Source organism: Amphiura filiformis, chromosome 11, assembly GCF_039555335.1.
Source record: "Amphiura filiformis chromosome 11, Afil_fr2py, whole genome shotgun sequence".
In the NCBI taxonomy this organism is placed as follows: Eukaryota; Metazoa; Echinodermata; class Ophiuroidea; order Amphilepidida; family Amphiuridae; genus Amphiura; species Amphiura filiformis.
The window spans coordinates 56002202-56022447 of record NC_092638.1 but is presented as its reverse complement, the minus strand read 5'-3'; the positions used below and the strand labels follow the sequence as shown (position 1 = coordinate 56022447).

At 37.4% G+C, this 20246-nt stretch overlaps 1 protein-coding gene across 1 annotated transcript; it reads right to left on the bottom strand.

Moving 5' to 3' along the window:
* Positions 1 to 452: 452 nt before the first annotated feature.
* On the bottom strand, positions 453 to 12689 carry LOC140165032 (uncharacterized). Its single transcript, XM_072188445.1, has 4 exons — positions 12588 to 12689; positions 6953 to 7104; positions 3731 to 4106; positions 453 to 1794 (listed from the first exon to the last, which is right to left on the bottom strand). Exons 2-4 carry the CDS (start codon positions 7089 to 7091, stop codon positions 1386 to 1388), a joined length of 924 nt encoding a protein of 307 aa, XP_072044546.1. The 5' UTR covers positions 7092 to 7104; positions 12588 to 12689; the 3' UTR covers positions 453 to 1385.
* Between the last annotated feature and the right edge of the window lie 7557 nt (positions 12690 to 20246).

Below are 20246 nucleotides of genomic sequence, written 5' to 3'. Positions count from 1 at the left end.
ATTGATCCCTTTGTTGCAAGCCCGCTTACAACAACTCGAATGGTCATTGTTTAACATTAGGCCGTGTAATGATTAATATTTTGGTTCTCGTCCCTCCTCCTCAATTTCTGGGATTTGTCAGATTTTTTTTTTTTTTTTTAGATTTTTCAATTTTTTAGACTTTGGAATGATTTATGAAATCTTCATACATATAAATAAGTTTATTAGAGAACAAGCATCACTTCCAAGTCTTTTGTGGTACTCTAGGGGTTTATCCTCAGAATCTCACATTTGAAAAAAAAAAAAAAGGGCCTCATCGTTTCCTCGAGCACTGTTGGAGAAGACCGAAAACTACTGACAATGCTAATTTTACATTGGAAAAAAAAAAAAAAAAAAAAAAACCTCCCTCCCTCATCAATTCATGAAAATCCTCTGGACGAGAACCAAAACATTAATTTTATACGGCCTTAACATAATTATAATTTACATGCCCTAAGGTCTATAACATCCTAACAAAGCACTAATTATGCCAAAATGAACACCTCACCACCCCAACCAAAATGACCAACGGCCCATGGACGCACAACTACACGTTCTATACACATGTATTAAATACTATTTTAAATAGTATCATGATTATATAATAAAAAATATTAATGTTTGCTGGTTTATACATTACATGTTACACATAAACATGTGCAATTTGAACTAAAAGTCTCTTTTAATAATAGCATCCCATCAGCAAACACCATAATTATTTAACAACCCGTTTTGATTTGGGTCAAAACGGTACCTATAATAACATTTAAATCCGTGGCGTGGCGTGACGTGGCGTCATATGGGCACGTAAGGTGGGGCCATGCCGGCCCGGTCCCTCCTCAATCGAAGCGAAAATTGTGAAAAATCCCATTGAAAATGACACGTGCCTCCCCCAATTATGCTCGATCCCCCCATCCCCAACCGAATGACTCACGCCACTGATTTCAATATTGGGTTTAAAGGTCATGTATTAAAAACACTACAAAAACGTTTTTAAAATGTTGTCAAAATGCTATTGCATAAAATGGGGGTTTTCAATTGCTTTACCTAAATATTTTTTCATTGTTCCCGAAACTAATCGTCAATTTCAGGTCAAATAATAATTAAACTAACTGATTGTTTGTATAACTGTTGCACTAAATACCCATTATGTAGGCCTAGTTATTTAATTTTAGGATAAGATACATAATAAAGCTATATAAATCAAAACTCGACCGCCGGTTGACCGCCGTTTCCGAGCGGTTCCGTCCGGGTGGAGCTTGTTTCTATTGTTCTAACAATGGAACGCGGTTCAACCGCCGGTCGAGTTTTGATTTGATCCCCAAACAAAATCGTGTTTTTCGGATCTACATATAAAAAAATATCAACTAATATTTTCCTACTACAAGCGGTCGCTTAATGCTTCTCCAAATACTGAGTCCAATTTTGACAATATACAATGCGCTGGACAAAGCAAGCAAAACTGCTGTAAAAATCGAGTTGGTTTTAGTAGCGTCCCAGTTTTGCGCAATACTTCCAATAAGCGCCCAAATTACAACGGGCCATACGCTGTACGTGTATCTCAAATATCGCTCCAAGATGAAATTCTCTAGTATAAAGTAGCACAGAACTTCGCATGTGAGGATCGAGAGTGACACGGTGCAGGCTATTGATTGGTTAACGCCGCCCCAATAGGAGATTACTATTCCGACGTTGAGGAGCGTTGCTATGCTGACCCAAGTAGCGTTGAAAGCGACACCATTCTGGATTAAAGCTCGGTTGAAAAATAGATCCCACCTATAATTTGATATGCAAAAAATAAAGAAGAATAATTATCAACTTCGCAAATTAAATGCACGAAATCAAACAAACAAGATATAATTACAAGACTTTCAACATAATTATAACTAAGCACAACCAAAATGTTAATACATTAACACGTTTTATTCAGTCTGTATACAACAGCAGTCTGAACAATCATATTATCTAAGTTAATTTTCGTAGACAATGGGTAGTCGCGCCTCTAAACTTGTCAGTGGACAAGGAACAGCTCACTTTCACTTTTTAAAGCCACCGAATCTTCAGTAGGAAAGTTAAGTGGGCATGTACCTAATAAACGGCTCTTTTCAGAGTCGCCAACATTTCAGTGGACTAGGGATCATATCAATTTGTAAGCGCTCTTTAGCAAAGTCATAGTTCATTGAATTTACACTGTATGACAAAACAGGCGAAAATAGTAACTTTTTGCACAAGATTTGCAATTTCAAGAGAATTGGCCATTGCTCATTCTATAGTGACGCTAGTGTATGGACAATATAAGTGTGCTTTTTCATTTAATGACATAAAATTTGACAAATATTGTAAGGAACACTTGAGGTTTTGACTTTTAAAACCTACATTTTGGTCAAAAAATCTACTTGGGTACGTAGATAGTTTTCAACAGATTTACCACATTTGCGTTATCTGTTGACCTAGTGACGAAAAGTGTTTTTTGGGCGAAGTGTTATTTCGTTTGATATAAAAAAAATTCTGATTGGATGAAGGGAACACTTGAGGTTTTGACAAAAAACAATTACAGAGGCCCATTTTCCAGCTAGAAGCTCCACAGCCAATACGATGCTATGCACTCAACCGTGTAGTGTAATCAAAGACTATGGTGGAGACAATTCACTGCTTGCTGTTCTCTGCTTGGAAGCTCTTGGACTAAAATGTGTGCTCAGGTGTAACGAGGTGGAAACTGTGCGTTTTAGAGTGTTTTAGAGAATCGTTTTTGTATACGCTGGCGAAGTTACGTAATAATCGGATTAACAACCATAGCTATAGGTGAAAACAATTTTTAGATATACCGCCCTGCACTGATACGTTCACGCGCATAGTGTCATCGCCCCGATATCTTCATGACAGAAATCGCCATGGTAGGTTGAATCCACAGCCACGCATGGCTATTTTGTTCCGACCTGTTTAATAGTTTTGAGACGCATAATGAGCTGAGGGACATCGGACTAAGGCTAGTGACAATAGCCTGGTAATTGACCTCTCTGTGTGTGAGTGAGCATGTATACGCCATGAGGTCATCTGCTTTTAGACTGCCTCCACGAGTGAGTGCAGCTAGCATAAGCTGCGCTATATAGTTCGGCACGTATAAAATCAGAATTTGTGTCAGTTTTTGAGCTCAATACGCACGCTTCTTTCTCAATACGCAAGCTAACGACTATCATATCCTTTCAACACATATGTTCAAGTGCAAGGAAAAAAATATGGCTTCTTTAGAATAAAAAAATTACGGGAGATATTCATCATTTTATACCCCGGTATCCAAAGATGTAGACATACACAGGTGGTGAGTGCAACCTGCTTGTGTAGGGCCTAGTGCAGCGCGATATGTTCAAAATTGTTTTCACCTATTGCTTTGGTAGTTAATCCGATTTATTACGTAACTTCGCCAGCGTATAGAAACCTTTCCATATGTGCCTCACTTGCCTGCTTTCAGAGCCACCGAACGAATCTTTATAGGAAATGAATAGCAACTAGATTGAATACACATTATTTTCAGAAATGTATCTACCCCCATATCATTGGGTAAGGGGCATTCCACTATAGACAAAAAGCCATTTCAGAACTTCCCGAAAGCCTTTGCGTAGTTCATGTAACGTGAGTAGGAGCTTCGCATCCTCGGCTTCGTTGCGAAGGATTCCGGGAATTACCGAAAAACAGGAATTGGTCCATGACTTACTTGTGATATTTAGTCAGAGCTGGCAGATAGTGGTCCACCTGTCGATGATTGCTTATCAGCATGATATACATAGTACATGCATACAGGAATATTATGACTAAGGCCACAGGCATCAACTGACGATCCCACAAGAATAGCCAGGCCACGTTAGCAGCCAGATCCAATGTGAACATCGCCAGGAAGAATGAGGTTACCACGGGTGGATTGAGGTAGACGGGACCGAATTTGTTCTTCCTGCAGATGGCTATGAGGACGTAGAGGATCCAGAGAACTTGCCAGGTGTAAATGATACCCCAGATGGCAAAGGTCCAACCGATGGGTGTGATTTCCAGGAAGTAATAATCGGAAATATCACCGGTGCTATTCAAGAACCAACCTGCGTGACATGAGAGGAATGTAATGAACAAATATTATAATAAAAACATTTTGAGCCATGTGTGATTTGCTCCACAGCGACGCCCTCAATTTTTCTTGAATTTCTACTCTTTGCATGATTAGGTATAATGCCAAATGGTGTACTAAAATACCACGTGAAAGACTTGCAGTAAAATTTAAGATTTTATATTTCATTCAGAGTTGATCGATCGAATGATGGCTAAATACATCGCGTTCATGTGTATCATTGAATCATTGACGTATAAACTGTGTGCATAATCGCTTTTCGTTTTACGTCTTGACGTAGGCCTATGAACTGTGTGCATATCGCCATTCGCCTTACGTCTTGTTTGTACATCCCAGCTGCGTGCCGCTCCGCCAATAATCGTGTTAACAATACGATCGGCGGGCTAATACACGAAGTTTAGGCACTGGAATGAAATAGCAATTTTCATTGTTTTACTTCATTTGTTTGGCTCAAAATTAAAAGGGGACAACGTAATCAGTAGCTATCAGTGAAAAGTACCATTTATGCAAATCACACATTACGGCTTTAACATTAAAGGCACGGTGCAACGCAAAGACGCTTATGAACACAATGCGCTAAAAATATTTTATTTAGCGTTCTTTTTTATTGACACATCTCATTGATGCAGTAGGACAGGCTACAGTTAAAAGTGTCATATTCGATCTAAGATGGCTATTTTGTTTTCGTTTTAAAGCCGTTTTAAGATTTCCATCAAATTTTTAAATTTGTTATAATTCCTTACACAAAATGTTGAAATAATTAGTAGGCCCTAAATGTCATATTCTTTTCACCAGTTCACTCTCTTTTCTTCCTCCGTTTTCCCCTTTTTCTTTTTCTCTCTAAAATTATTTATATCTTTTGGGGGAAAATGTACATCTTCAAATTATACGAAAGGTCAACATTTTCAAATGATGGGCGGCTTTTCCTCCCATCAGCTACATACACTTTTGGTACATATAAGATTTATACAGTTTACTTCGAGGACTGCTTTAATGTCAAAAATATAAATTTGTAATAATTTGCCATCAGTAAAATTTGTATTATTATATCGCGAATTTCGAAAATCAAAAGTTTTTGATAACAGAAGGACATTCCTTGTATTCAAAATGCAATTCGATATGTCTGATGTGCTCTCATGTCCCACAGAAATATTGTTTAAACGTTGCTATCCGATCCCTTAACCAATGGCAAATTCAAAATTTATAGATCGTGTCCGATACCACCTGTGCAATCTGAGTACTTACACGACGCCCTCTGGACTAGGATATCCTCAGGATTTGTCATAATTTTTATGTGGAACTGCAGGCAGCGGTAAAAGCACATTACCGGGCACATTGCATTGTATTCAACGATAGAACGGTATTAAGCCGGATCGGACCGGGCCTAAGTGTGCCGCTTTCTGTGAATATCATAATATGGGGACCTACTTTTCTTTTAACTTTACACACTCTTTGAGTTGTTTTAGGAAGACTTAAGGGGGTACTACACCCCTGGCCAATTTTGTGCCTATTTTTAAATTTTTCTCAAAAATTATGGTCGATCCTTCCAACCAAAATGATAGTGCATTGGTGACAAGTAAGATATGTATATTATAGGGGCAAGGACTACAACTAGGCCTACTGCACTGAAAATTCAGCAACTCAAGGCAAGTAGTTATTGATTTATTGATCAAATATTGGGTTTCCATCATTTTTAAGCGCTCAAACCCCTTACATCCACTTTTGACTTTTTGAGAAAAACAGCTTTTTTTAATTGTGCAAGTATTACTTGTTCGATTTGATTCAATTTGGGATTGGATAAAGTGTTGATGAATAGAAACTAAAAGAATAGGTTTGGGACCATTTTCAAGGCTTCCTATTTATTTTATTATTTCTTTTACATCGCACCTTTTGTGGATGTAAGGGGTTTTGCAACAAAATAAATTTACCCCTTTTCTAGAAACCACCTTTGCAATCAAATTTGAGCCCATTTGTTTGCACTACATTATGTAACTTGACTAATGCTTTGAAAAATTGAAATATCTCATTTACTTTTTTAATTATGAATTTTTAATTAAATTCGGGAAAATGACATTTTTTGGTATTTCCGAAGCTACACCTTTTGTTAATTAAAATGATTTTTTCAAACATAGTGACCCAAAAACAGTTCCTTTTGGTTTTAATAGGTAAAGAACATTCCAGGCTACCATTATACATCAAAAAATTTAAAACAAAACAATTCTATATTCATTTTCAGTTCAGATTTCCGGAAATTCCCTAAGATTTCCCAAACGGGAAATATGCGATAACTCCGGAAGGGAAGGTAGTATGAAGGTCAAACAACCACCAAAATGTGTATTTTTACCCACACTATAATATTATGCCAATAACTCAATTTGGCCAAAAGTGGACGTAAGGGGTTTTCCAGTAATGTTTAAGTTATAACGAATGTTTGATGACGAAAAATCGATAATATGTTACATACAATATCTAGCAGAAATATATTATCGATTTTTCGTCATCAAACATTTGTTAGAACTAACATTACTGGAAATAGATTGGCAATAGATTAAATAACGTATATATGTTACATACAATATTGTACGTACAATAAAAAGTCTGAATACTGCTTTACTCCACAACTTGTGTCTGTATTGAAATAAAAATTTTTGAGAAAAATGCAAAAATAGGCACAAAATTGGACAGGGGTGTAGTACACCCTTAAAACACGTAATACTCTCGTTCCACTAGATTTGCCGTACTGATGTCTGACAAATTTAAACAGTTACTAGTATATAATAAAATGATAGGGCCTATTTTTCCCCGGGTTATCTTTCTTACCTAGTTTAACTCCGCCGCCTCCTGCCAATGCGTTAATAGCCATAGTGAAGCCGAATTCGATGACAATAAAGCCAGACAAGAAGATGAACAACTTGTCATGGCCTTGCCTTTCACGTTGCTCCTCAGCCATCAAACCCATCTTGAATTTATGTCTGCAAAATGAAGATATTGAGCGATACTAATCAATACTAAAAGCTAGTTTACAGGAGTTAAACCTACGTTATGGGACACAAAACACTGACAAATTAAAGTTTAGCTTTGTGAAGAAACTTATATATATTAATGCCCCCCCCCCCCCCGGGGGGGGGGGCACATCAAACATTTTGGTGGGTATGTTCCCCCGGAATTTTGAGGTGGTCATGTAGCGCTGCAGAATTGTGAAACCATTGTTAACTTTTTGCGAAAAGTGTGAAATTTGGCTCAGATGTAGTATTCAGTCTAATGAACAATTCTAGGGGGAGGGCCAAAAATATTTTGTCCAATATGGAATGAGAAATTGTTGGGTCTTTCAGAGCTGAAATTGTCAAAATCAAGGGTATTTCGGAGCTATAATTTGGTCAAATATAGGGGGTCTTTCGGAGCTGCGCAATAAAAAAAAAAAAAAGGGGGGTGGTCTTTCCGGGGAACATACCCGTATGGTCGTTTGTGTTGAGTGCCCCACGGGGGGGGGGCTCTCCTCCGCCATTGGACCCCTTATCCTTAACACAGCTAGGGAAACTACAACTGACAACGGGTAAAGACTAAGATAATAACATGAATAATACAAACTTTTCGCTGAACAATGAATAACCTTTGACCTGACCTACTTGACGGTCAGGTCAACATTAATTGAATTAGTCTTAGACTTCCAGTCGTTTTGTTAACTTTACAGTCAAACCAGGAAATCGGAGAAAAACCGAAATGTTTAGTACTTCTTAGGTGCTGACGCAACTTCAAATTTACTGATATCAAATTAAAACCAAAATTCGTTGTTCCACTGCTTAGATTCCGACATATAGGGGGCCTACCAAACTAAACTAGCTGGATAAAATCAAATCAAATCATTAATCCAAATTAAAAACGATATTGTTCATTTGAACTTCTTCAGTGTATGCCAACATAATAGCTCATAAATAATTTGACTAAATTATATTAAATTCTGTTCAACCATAGAGTCTATGGTTCAACTGGACTTTACTGTTTTTGATGGCTACAGTATCACATCATATCCATTACACAATCATCAGGTCGAGTGGTCTTGAATTAGCTCTGTAAGATCAGTCGGATATGTCATGAAAATGTAGCCATCAAAAACAGTTAAGGGAAGGGGTATGAACGTTTGGACAGTATTTATTGTGGGACATTAGAGCACATCAGACATATCGAATTGCATTCTGAATACGAGGAATGTCATATTTCTGATATCAAATAATTTTGATTTTTTGAAATTCGCAATGTAATACACATTTTATGGCAAATCATTAAAAATTGATATTTTTGATATTTAACAGTACTCGAAGTAAACTTGATAAATCTGATGATTTATACTTAACGTGTATGTAGGCGGGATGAAAAGCCAACGATCAATTGAAAATTTTGACCTTTCGTATTGAAGATATGGATTTTTTCCCAAAACACCAAAAAAAATTAGGTCTTTTGGGAAAAAATCCATATCTTCAATATGAAAGGTCAAAATTTTCAATTGATCGTCGGCTTTTCCTCCCAGCTACATACACTTTAAGAATATATCATTAGATTTATAAAATTTACTTCGAGGACTGTTATATATATCAAAAATTTGAAAAATATCAAATTTTTATAATTTGTCATACAATTTGTATTATATCGTGATTTTCAAAAAATGAAAATTATTTGATATCAGAAAGACATGCTTCGTATTCAGAATGCAATTCGATACGTCTGAGGTGCTCTCATGTTCCATAAAAAATACTGTCGAAACGCTCAAAACGCTCATTCCAGATCCCTTAAGTCCAGTTGAAGAGAATTTTAAGTTAGTCCCAACTATTTTATCTACCCGAATGATTGATAATATTCATAAAAAAGGTAATCATTAACCAAAACGTTAGAGCTCAAGTTAGATACCATAACCTTTGGCCCTGTTATGCAACATGGGCGGTTAATATTTAAATCATTTGCTCTAACCACTGTTTATATTTGGTTTAGCATTATTGGCTAATATGGAGGCTATGGTAAGTTCATCCTTGAGCAGTTCGAGATACACTAACAGAGTAAATATCGTAAAATAGGCCATATCTGAATGGTATGATAGGCCTATGACGCAGATATCGACGCGACGCACATCATGCATGATGAGAAAAACGAATCTACAAAAACTTTCTTATTAATTCGTTTAGCAAAAATATTGTCAAATTATTTACGTTCTGTTAAACCAGAACAGCGGCATGGGCATGATGGACACATATTCATAAGAACAAATAACACAGTGTCACCGCCCCGATATCTTCATGGCAGAAATCGCCATGGTAGGTTGAATCCACAGCCAGGCATGGCCATTTTGTTCCGACCTGTTTAATAGTTTTGAGACGCATAATGAGCCGAGGCACACCGACATCGCCCGGTTAATAATTACATTATACAACCAGAGACACTGGAATGAATATACGGGATCGATACACGTAAATGTGCTATGCACGATTGATATTCAGACGATAAATCTTTGGATACCGGGGTGGAAAATGATGACTATCTCCGTAAATGATTTCGTATAAAGAAACCAGATGTGGTTCCTTGCACTTGAATATATATTTTGAACAGATATGATAGTCGTTAGTTTGCGCTTTGAGAGAGTAGCTTGCGTGTTGAGCTGAAAAAGTGACCAAAATTCAAGATTTTAAATAGCGCAGCGTAAACCCTCGTGGAGGTAATCTCGGGCCAGACTGTATGTGGCTATCACGAACATACAGGATCGACGAGTGACATACCGACTGACACAAACTGGCTGTGTAGGAGACTATCGGAGAGGCAGTCTATAAGCAGATGACAATGGCGAATGTATGCTCGCTGACCGTACAGAGGTCAGTCATAGGCTAATGTCATTAGCCTTAGTCGGATGTCCTTCAGCCCACTATGAACTTAAAAACTATTAAACAGGTGGGAATACAATGGCCATGCGTGGCAGTGGATTCAACCTACCATGGCATTTTCTGCCATGAAGATATCGGGGCGATGACACTGTGCGAGGGACATCCCCGGGGGGACATCCGACTAGTTTTGAGACCATGGACCGAGGGACTAGTGGTCACTGATCGAGGATCTCTGTAGACTGAATCTGGTACGTACTCTACCAGTGGTCTACACTGCGCTGGTGTACCGTGTTATGGGTAACCCCGCAGTGTTGACGAATGAGGGCAGCAGTATAGGCCTAATTTTAGGAAGTTTTTTTTTTTCGTGGATATCTACTGAAAAATGTCACTAAACTAAAACTACTAAGGGACGCACCATTATATTCTCAGGCGGGGGGGGCATGGGAGTTTGGGTCAGGCATAATTTTTTTTCTGTCAAAGGCGGCGGATTTTTTTTTCGCCTCCGAAGGCAGCAATTTTTTTTTTCGCCGCCTTCCGCGGCGAAGTATTTATTTTTCAATGTAATGTATATATCTTTATACAAAGTTGTGTGGGGGGAATTTTTTTTTCACTCATCAGTGAGGCAAACAAATTTTTTTGTCTCACTAGTGGGCAAAGTTGTTTTTTTTCAAAAAACTCCCATGCCCCCTGGAAATCTAATCTGGTGCGCCCAGTGCCGTACTATTCGCCACTTGCACGGTTCCGCCATTATGCACTATATGCGGGAGAGCCTCGAACTGGCAGCATACATGAAAGGAAGAATTACGTAACCTTACACAGAATGTTATATGACTGGTTCAATTCCCATTCATGTATGCTGCCAGTTCGAGGCTCTCCCGCACATAGTGCATAATGGCGGAACCGTGCAAGTGGCGAATTACGCTGACTTTCGTATTCGGCGAGGAGGACGATTTCGACCTCCTGGTTTGTTTACAAACAGAGAGGTAGACAAAAACCGTTCCGCTTGTCCAAACACTCAAGTATCAGAAGGATGGTCCACATTAGCGTGATTCACGTAACCTGAATAGGGATTAAAAAGCTGTCACGTAGAACCATGTGCTTCTATTGTACAATTTGCCATCAAGATTTCATATGGAAACAGTTCAGACCCAGTACACGATCATGTCAGAAATTAATATTTTGTTCTGGGTCTGATTATTCGGACTAGGTGCGCCCCTAAACTCCATCGTGTCCATCACTATACTAGAGCTGGAGGTGACGCGTATGTAAGGGCCGTTACCGTACAGTCTCAGACCTCCTTTTTCAGCATCTCTGTCACCCAAAGACGGTGAAAGACCACAGTTTCGAGCTATTATACCCCGTCACCCAAATACCCCTTATTTATCCATTTAATCAGTGGCATAACTAGCGGCGGGGGGATTTGAACCCTTGCTCCCTGCTTTCCCCCTCCCAAATGAAAAAACTATTAGGAGTCATTAATCAACCACATAGGCCTATTTGGTCATTTTAACATAAAAAACCTAATTTTTTCTCGCTTCGCGTCCATTTATTCCACTTTTTCGGTAGCTTTTTGTACCAGTAATATTAAACCAGTTTAGCTTCAATATGGCAAAAACTTCTTTTGTCTCCAAAAGGTGCTGAATTCACTATACTTCAAGACAATCTTCCAAATCCCCCCCCCCAAAAAAGAAATCTACGCCACTGTTCCGGAGACACATTCCAAGCAGATCCCAAGACTTATCAGACCCCCCGTGTCACCCAGTGCGACGAGGGTGTTGACTCGCTTACAAACCCCGGTGGGTTCAGTCTTCACTGACAATGTGTACGCATGATATGGTTCCAATTAGGGGTACTTTTCAAGAAATGTCCGCGGAATTTTCGAGGACAAAATTGGTTTGCCATTGTCCAAATTAGGGGTGTTTTGGAGCAAAAGGGTATTTTTTCCGATAAAATTGTCCTCATTTCCCCATGAAATAGGGGGAAAATTCAAAAGCGAAATTGAAATGGTAAAAATAGGGGTATTTATTTCGGAAAAATTTCCTCGATACCTCGTGATAAGGGGGTGAAATGAAAACGCGTCCTCAAAATGATAAAAATAGGGGAGGTTTTTTGGGGAAAATTTTCCTTGATTTCGCGCAAACTAGGGGGTAAAATTGCTGCAAATGTCCTCGATTCCCCGTGAAATAGGGGTCATTTTCAAATTCTGGAACGGTCATACGTCCTACCTTTAAATACAAACTGAACCCACCGGGTTACAAACCCAAACAGCATGAACGATGCCTGCTCCCTCATAGTCATTTATCAGTGATGATTTTGTTATTTTGAAATAACAAAGCCATTTTCGAACTAGAAATTCAATGTTCGAGGCTTCCTTTAGCTTCCACCAAAAGACCCCATTTAAAAAGTCATATTTTCACCCAATGCCCCCCTTCAAAGGTTCAAACGATTTCTCGATACATAATCGAATCCATGGGTTTCTACGTCACTAAAGGCCGATGACATGATACACATTCGATGGGTGTAATTTATCGATACTTCGTCATATTGAAGTGCCCCCCCCCCCCGACATAGACACTACAAGTAAAACTTACCATGTAACTGGGACGTCCAAAATAAAGTCGGTTTCAGCCAAGATCTATGGTTTGAGAGAGAATGATCCACCGATCACCATCGGAAGAAAACTTCAGCGAAATTGTTAATGAAGACGTTATAAAAATAATACATAAATTTAATCAAAACAAGAGTGCTGGTCACGATACTATTGGTAATTACGTGGTAAAAAAGATTGCAAAGGAAATATCGATTCCGTTAACTATCATATTCAACCTGTCTATTACTGCTGGTGTAGTACCAAATGAGTTAAAGATCGCAAAGGTAATTCCCATTTATAAGAAAGAAAATCCAGAAGTTTTCTCCAACTATCGTCCAGTTTCTGTCCTGCCATGCTTTTCAAAAATACTTGAAAGGCTTGTATTCAACAGATGCATACATTACATTGATAAATATGAAATTCTAAATGATAAGCAATTTGGCTTTAGATCTAAACATTCTACCTATATGGCTATCTTGGAATTTATTGACAAAATTAGTAATGCTGTCGAAAACAATGAGACAACTGTTGGGATTTTCTTAGATTTGTCAAAAGCCTTTGACACTATCGACCATAGTATTTTATTACATAAACTGGAACATTATGGTTTTAGAGGAAACGTTTTAAAATGGTTTAAAGATTACTTACATAATAGAAAACAGTATGTGTATTACAATTCTTGTAAATCTGAATATAAAGATATAATATGTGGAGTACCTCAAGGCTCCATCCTAGGCCCATTATTGTTCATTTTGTATGTTAATGATATCATAAATACTTCCACCATTCTAAAATTTGTCTTGTTTGCCGATGATACTACTATAACTTATTCACATAAGGACATTGTGTCCAAATACGATCTTATCAACAATGAATTAAAGGAAGTTAATAATTGGTTTAAGGCTAATAAGCTATCAGTGAATGCAAGCAAGACTAATTATATGGTGCTTGGTACAAATCACAAAACATCACGCGTATTGTACAATGCTACTAATAATATTATATTAGATAATGTAATCCTGGAAAGGTTGAATAAGACCAAATTTCTTGGAGTGACAATTGATGAGAATCTAACTTGGAAATTTCATATTACCAACATCTCAAAGAATATATCTAGAGGTGTTGGTGTAATAAACCAACTGAAACATTTTGTTCCCGAACGAATAATGTATTCACTATATTGTACTTTAATACTTCCTTACATAAACTACGGTATCTTAGCATGGGGAAATACTTGTCAAAAATATTTGGAAAAGATTTTCAAACTTCAAAAAAAAGCCCTTAGAATGATATCGAATAGTCACTTTTTAAGTTACTCAGCCCCTATTTTCAAGAATTACAATTTGCTTAATGTTTATGATAGTTATGATCTCGAACTAAGCACTTTCATGTACAAGTATAATACCAATCTGTTACCAAAGGCCTTCAATAGTTATTTCGTTGAGCAGAGGAATCACCTCAGGTATCACACAAGAAACGCTGAAGATTACAAGATCTGTCTTACAAAAACAGAGTTTGCTAACAAAACAATAAGAACCGCCGGGCCAAGAAAATGGCATTCGATTGACAGATGCGCCAAAACGGCTACATCAGTAAAACTCTTTAGATCCCAAATTAAAACAAACCTTATGGAAATGTACACTTAATATCTCTTTGATTTACTTTGATTTACTTATTTTATTTTTATCCCTTTTAAAACAAAAAATCGATTAAAATTAACTCTCTTAGCATTTATATTATATTCACAAAATGTTCAGCTTTCTTTTGCGATATACGTGAGCATATGTTATGAAATCCTAATTTGTCGTACACTTATATTCTGCATGTTCTTTATTCATCATTTTTTTCCTGCTTAGTTCGTTCTACATGAATGTATGAAAGAGGGTGGGGGGGGGGTTTGTATGTATGTATTTGTATTTTATTAGACAAATTAAGAAACTTAGGCTAAGGTTAAGGGGGTGCTTGTCCAGGCCTTTTTGGCCTTCTGAGCATCTCCTCATTCAAATGTGTTGTCTTGCTGTTATTGTATTGTTGTATTTTGAATGAAATAAAGACTAATTGATTGACTAATTGAAATGACTGATGTGTTGACAAAAAGGACGATGACTACTACTTAATATATAATACAGTCTCTGTGCAAGCATGACACCAACGTCATCTGACTTGCTATCTCATTGACATTATAATGCGATAGATTTCTGTGTAAGAGGCTGTGGTTAGATGATTTGGTAACAGTTCGTAATCACACGCGGACAAACTCGTGAATGAGTTAGGGAAGTGTTTACATTGGCGTCCAATCTGCATGGAGAATTTCTTTATCAAATCTCTATCTTTCATTACTGATGCGTGCAATAATGAATTCAATAGGAACTAATTGCCATTTCACGTGCACACGCATCTGACTTGGGAAGTCGGAGGTCGAGGTCGGTTTAATCATCTATGGTTATCTAAGGGGGGGCACGAGTATTCGATTCCCCGACTGATCTAAAAGCTCTAAAATTTCGACGAGCGCCCCCCCATTGGGTGCATTTCCCCCGACTGACCATGCTGACTGACAAAAGTGGGGGTGAGGCACCCGTCCACTCCCCTTGTGCACACCACTGCAGAATGTAAAACGACAGATATGTACAGAAATGAGAAAAGATAGGCTACTGAGAAATAAAACATGTCTTATAATTATTTTATCTTAGGGCCTAATTTATAAGTCATCAAAATTGCCATTAGGTATTTTTGAAACGAAAATTTTGGCAAAAAAAAAAAAAAAAAAGGAAAACAGTAGTATTGACAAAGTTGAAGCCCCCATTCAAATACGTATGCATATAGCTATTTTCTCTACTTAAAAGGGCATTTCGTGATCCACAGCATCGTACACCCACTTTTCTCCCAAAAAAGTTGAGATTTTCACTGCACTGGAAACCTCTGGCTACATAATGTTTATCATGCATAATTCGCAAACGCAAAATAAGAATCAACTGAAATTTTGGGAATAGGCCTAACGTTTTTTTCGTGGATATCTACTGAATATCATAAAAAGAGAATGCTAGGATCACGAAATACTCCTTTAAGCACAGAAATTGCAATTTCATGTCAAATATCTTATTTTGTCTTAATGTTTAAGGGATCTGGTATGAGCCCCGGGTATGAGCGTTTGGACAGTACTTTTTGTGGGACATGAGAGCACATCAGACATATCGAACTGCATTCTGAATACGAAGAATGTCCTTCTGATATCAATTTTTTTTTTTAATTCGCGATATAATATAAATTTTATGACAAGTTCTTCAAATTTGATATTAAAATTTTTGATATATAACAGTCCTCGAAGAAAACTTTATCAATCTTATGATGTATTTAAATTTAATTTTTTTTTTCGCCGTAGGCGGCAAGTTTTTTGTTGTTGTAATTTCATGCATTTATACACAGTTAGGTGGTGAAAGTTTTTTTTTTAGTGTTGGTGGGGAAAGTTGGTTTTTTTTGTTGCTCATGTAGTGGGTGAAGTTTTTTTTCCAAAAACTTCCTACCCCCACCCTGAGAATCTAATGGTGCGTCCCTAAAGTGTATGTAGCTGGGATGAAAAGCCGACGATCAATTGAAAATTTCAACCTTTCATATTGAAGAGTATACATTTTCCCCAAAAAACCTAATTCGTTTTGGTGTTTTTTTGGGAAAATCCATATCTTCAATACGGAAGGTTAATTTTTAATTAATTATGGCCATACAGAAAAAAAGTTTTGTTTACACGTTTTGTCACCAACAAAATGACAAATTTAACGTTTCTTTTGTTTTTCAACTCATAATAAAAAAAAATTAGTCTTGTAAATGACCGAGTTATTTTTGCATTATAAACCAAGTTTCTATTTTATTTGAATATTCGATACAATTAAACATACAATTAAGGCCACATAGAAAATGAATCTTGTTTATGGTATTCACAATTAATTTAACTAACAATTAATAAATAACTTAAACCTGGATATTAAAGGAGTATTTCGTGATCCTAGCATCCTATGTCATTTTACATTAGATATCCACGAAAAAAACCTATTCCCAAAATTTAAGTTGATTCCGATTTTGCGTTCGCGAGTTATGCATGATTATGTGTATTACACTGCTCCATAGACAATGCGTTGTAATTTCGTTCTGGTGCACCAGAACGAAATTCAAATTTCACGATATCTTTGCTAAACGAATTAATCTGCAAGAAATATTTTGTACATAAACATTATGTAGCCAGAGGTTTCCAGTGATATAAAATCTCAACTTTTTTGGAGAAAAGTGGGGGGATGAGGCTGTGGATCACGAAATGCCCTTTTAACTTCAATAACTCATTTCGTAGCCTATAATATTCATTTTTTCTCTCTTTTTAAATAGTTTTGGATTTTTCTGTATTACGTGGATGGCTATAATTAAATAAAACCATATTTACTAGCACGATTTAATCCACAACAACGATGCAATTAATGAAGCTTCACAAGGTAACTATTGCTTTTGTTACAAACCTTTTTTTTCTGTATAAAAAACAAAGTTTAAATGTTGTTAATATAAAAATATTTTATGTTTTGCCTGCCCGCGAAACTATCACGTGACGTCACTGCGGAAGGCAATTTCAGTCGCAGGGATAATTTTATGTTTTATTTGACGAGCAAATTAAACTGCATTTTACAAAATAGTTGCGACTAATCGTATGACTGATATCAATAGCAAGATTGATCGTAACTGTTTTGTAAAACAGGGCCCAGGTTATCAAGTTATAATAGAGCACACAATAAAACAAAGTTCAGAAGTTTTCAATATAAAATAAGTTAAATTTACATTAATTGTATGATACAACGAGGTTCAAATAGGCCTAGGCATTAATTTACTGCCTTTCTACTGGAATCATGTAAATTCGACACGTAAGCCAATATTGTAGGCCTAGTATGTAGGCCTACTACTTATTTGTTAAATTAATTGAACATGTCCTGATGTTTAGTGAAAATGACCTTGCATCTAGATAAAGTTTTTGTCAATTGTTGTGCATTACAAATTTAAAGATGGGTTATTCCTTCATGTAATTTTACACGAAATTAGGGTTAGGGTTAGTTTAGGGTTAGGATTAGGGTTAGGATTAGGGCTAGGATTAGGGTTATGATTATGATTATGATTAGGGTTATGATTAGGGTTAGGATTAGCTTACACGAAATAATTACATGAAGGATCGACCTAAAGATGGCTGTCATACAAACTAAACCTATCCAGTTCTGTAGTTTGGATTTTACTTACTTATTTTAAGTACAACTTGGAATCTAATAATAGCACATTATTTACACACGTTCCTATTTGGTTATAAAAACATTTATAAGCACACAATATGTTAGGGACCGTTCACAAACACTTGTTGGGGGGGGGGCTTAAAAGTTTTGACCTTCCTAAGGGGAGGGGATGAAAAAATTGACCACAAATTTTCCCGGGAAAATTGAGTTTATAATAATTATGCTTTTCTATGGGGTTGACCCATAATTTTCATGTCAATAAAAGGGGGGTGGATTTTTGAGATCTGAAGGGGGGGCAAAAATGTCGCGATGATTTTTTTGCATCAGGCCCCCTCCACCCAACAGGTGTTTGTGAACGGTCCCTTATCTTAAAATACATTGGCATAAGTCACTGTAGGCATAAGTTGAAAGCACCGGATATGGCTGACACAATAGGATGACGCTGCAGTAAAGTCTTTTGAATTTGCCGGGTTTTACCCAGATTGAAGACTGCTCTCCTTTTCGGTTACTTATCACCCTTAACACCCTTAAAAATTAACATGCCGCATCTGCATCTGTATAGGCTCTATACTGCGCAAACTCATGTTAAGAAAAATAACAGGGCATCTCGCACAGGGATTCTAAGTATAAAGCGCTGATCCCTTGTTCCGTCGCATTTTGAAAACAGAATTTGGGTTGCACCTTTTGTTTTCGGGTGTTTGAGGCTTTTAATCGTGACTTATATCAGTAGCCATGGTAACTGTTGATGATTGTTTGGAATATAGAATGGACTCATTACTTGAAGTCGATGATTCCACTTCCACAACGTTGGCATCATGATAAGCCGATGGTTCCACAACGTTGGCATCATGATAAGCCGATGGTTCCACAACGTTGGCATCATGATAAGCCGATGGTTCCACAACGTTGGCATCATGATAAGCCGATGGTTCCACAACGTTGGCAGCATGATAAGCCGATGGTTCCACAACGTTGGCATCATAATAAGCCGATGGTTCCACAACGTTGGCATCATAATAAGCCGATGGTTCCACAACGTTGGCAGCATGATAAGCCGATGGTTCCACAACGTTGGTATCATGATAAGCCGATGGTTCCACAACGTTGGTATCACGATAAGCCGATGCATGGTTCCACAACGTTGGCATCATGATAAGCCGATGGTTCCACAACGTTGGAATCATGATAAGCCGATGGTTCCACAACGTTGGCATCATGATAAGCCGATGGTTCCACAACGTTGGCATCAATGTATCATTGGAAAGTAGGGGAGAGTGGGGCAAGTTGAGCCACTTTTTACATTTACTTTTACTACGCTCAAATAAATAAAGCAGGACCCATATGCAGTGTTACAAATGAAACATATGTATGTTTACTTGGTTATGATACCACAAAATTGTAATCAATATATTGCACTTTTTCACAGTGAGACGCCAAAAATCATTTAGCAAATTGGCTCAACTTACCCCAACGGTGGGGTAAGTTGAGCCAGTCGCGGGGGCAAGTTGAGCCACCATAGAAATGCACAGTATATATGCCATAGCTGTGAAATTCAATTTTGCCTTTTTTTTTAATTGTTGTTTTCAGGTACTTATTTCGAAAAATAGTTTGATATGGAAGTAGTTTGATCTAAATATTGCATACAAGTAATTTCTGACAAGATTTTCCTTTGAATAAAGAAATTTGGGAAATTTCTGCAGGTTTTTCCAATGCTCAACTTGCCCCATGGCCTGTGGCTCAACTTACCACATATGACCTTTTTGTCAACAACCAAGCCTCCCGCCTGACTAAAACTTTTTACAGTTGTAAATCGTTTTCTAAAATAGTGTTCATATATCACATCCTCAATACCCAAAATGCTATCATTTTAGCCTTTTTCTTTCTGGGTGAAACATGAAAAAAAAGTGGTTTTTGCCAAAAGTTCAACAAAAGTGCAAAAAATGAACTTTCTAATGTAGCTTTCTTACCCTATGTGCAAGTGATTCCATATTACACTTGAGAAGCCTCTGTTATGTCATATGTGTACATCCATATCAAAAGGATGCACTTGTCGGCTGCTACATGTGTCTCATTTCACATAATAGCTAGGAATGAATACCAGACTCATTTCAAGTGGAGGTCACTTCAAATTATCCCCAAGTCACATGGTTTAGGAATACAGGGAACATTCCTTAACCATGTCACTTGGGAATGATTTGAAGTGACCTCCACTTGAATTGAGTCTGTTCGGCATTCCGAGCTATTATGTGAAATGAGACACATGTAGCATCCGACAAGTGCATCGTTTTGATGTGGATGTACACATATACAAATAAGTGGAACTGCAAAGTAAGATAAGTTTTTAATTTTCTGTCTAGAGGGGGTGGCTCAACTTACCCCCTGGCTCAACTTACCCCCTGGCTCAACTT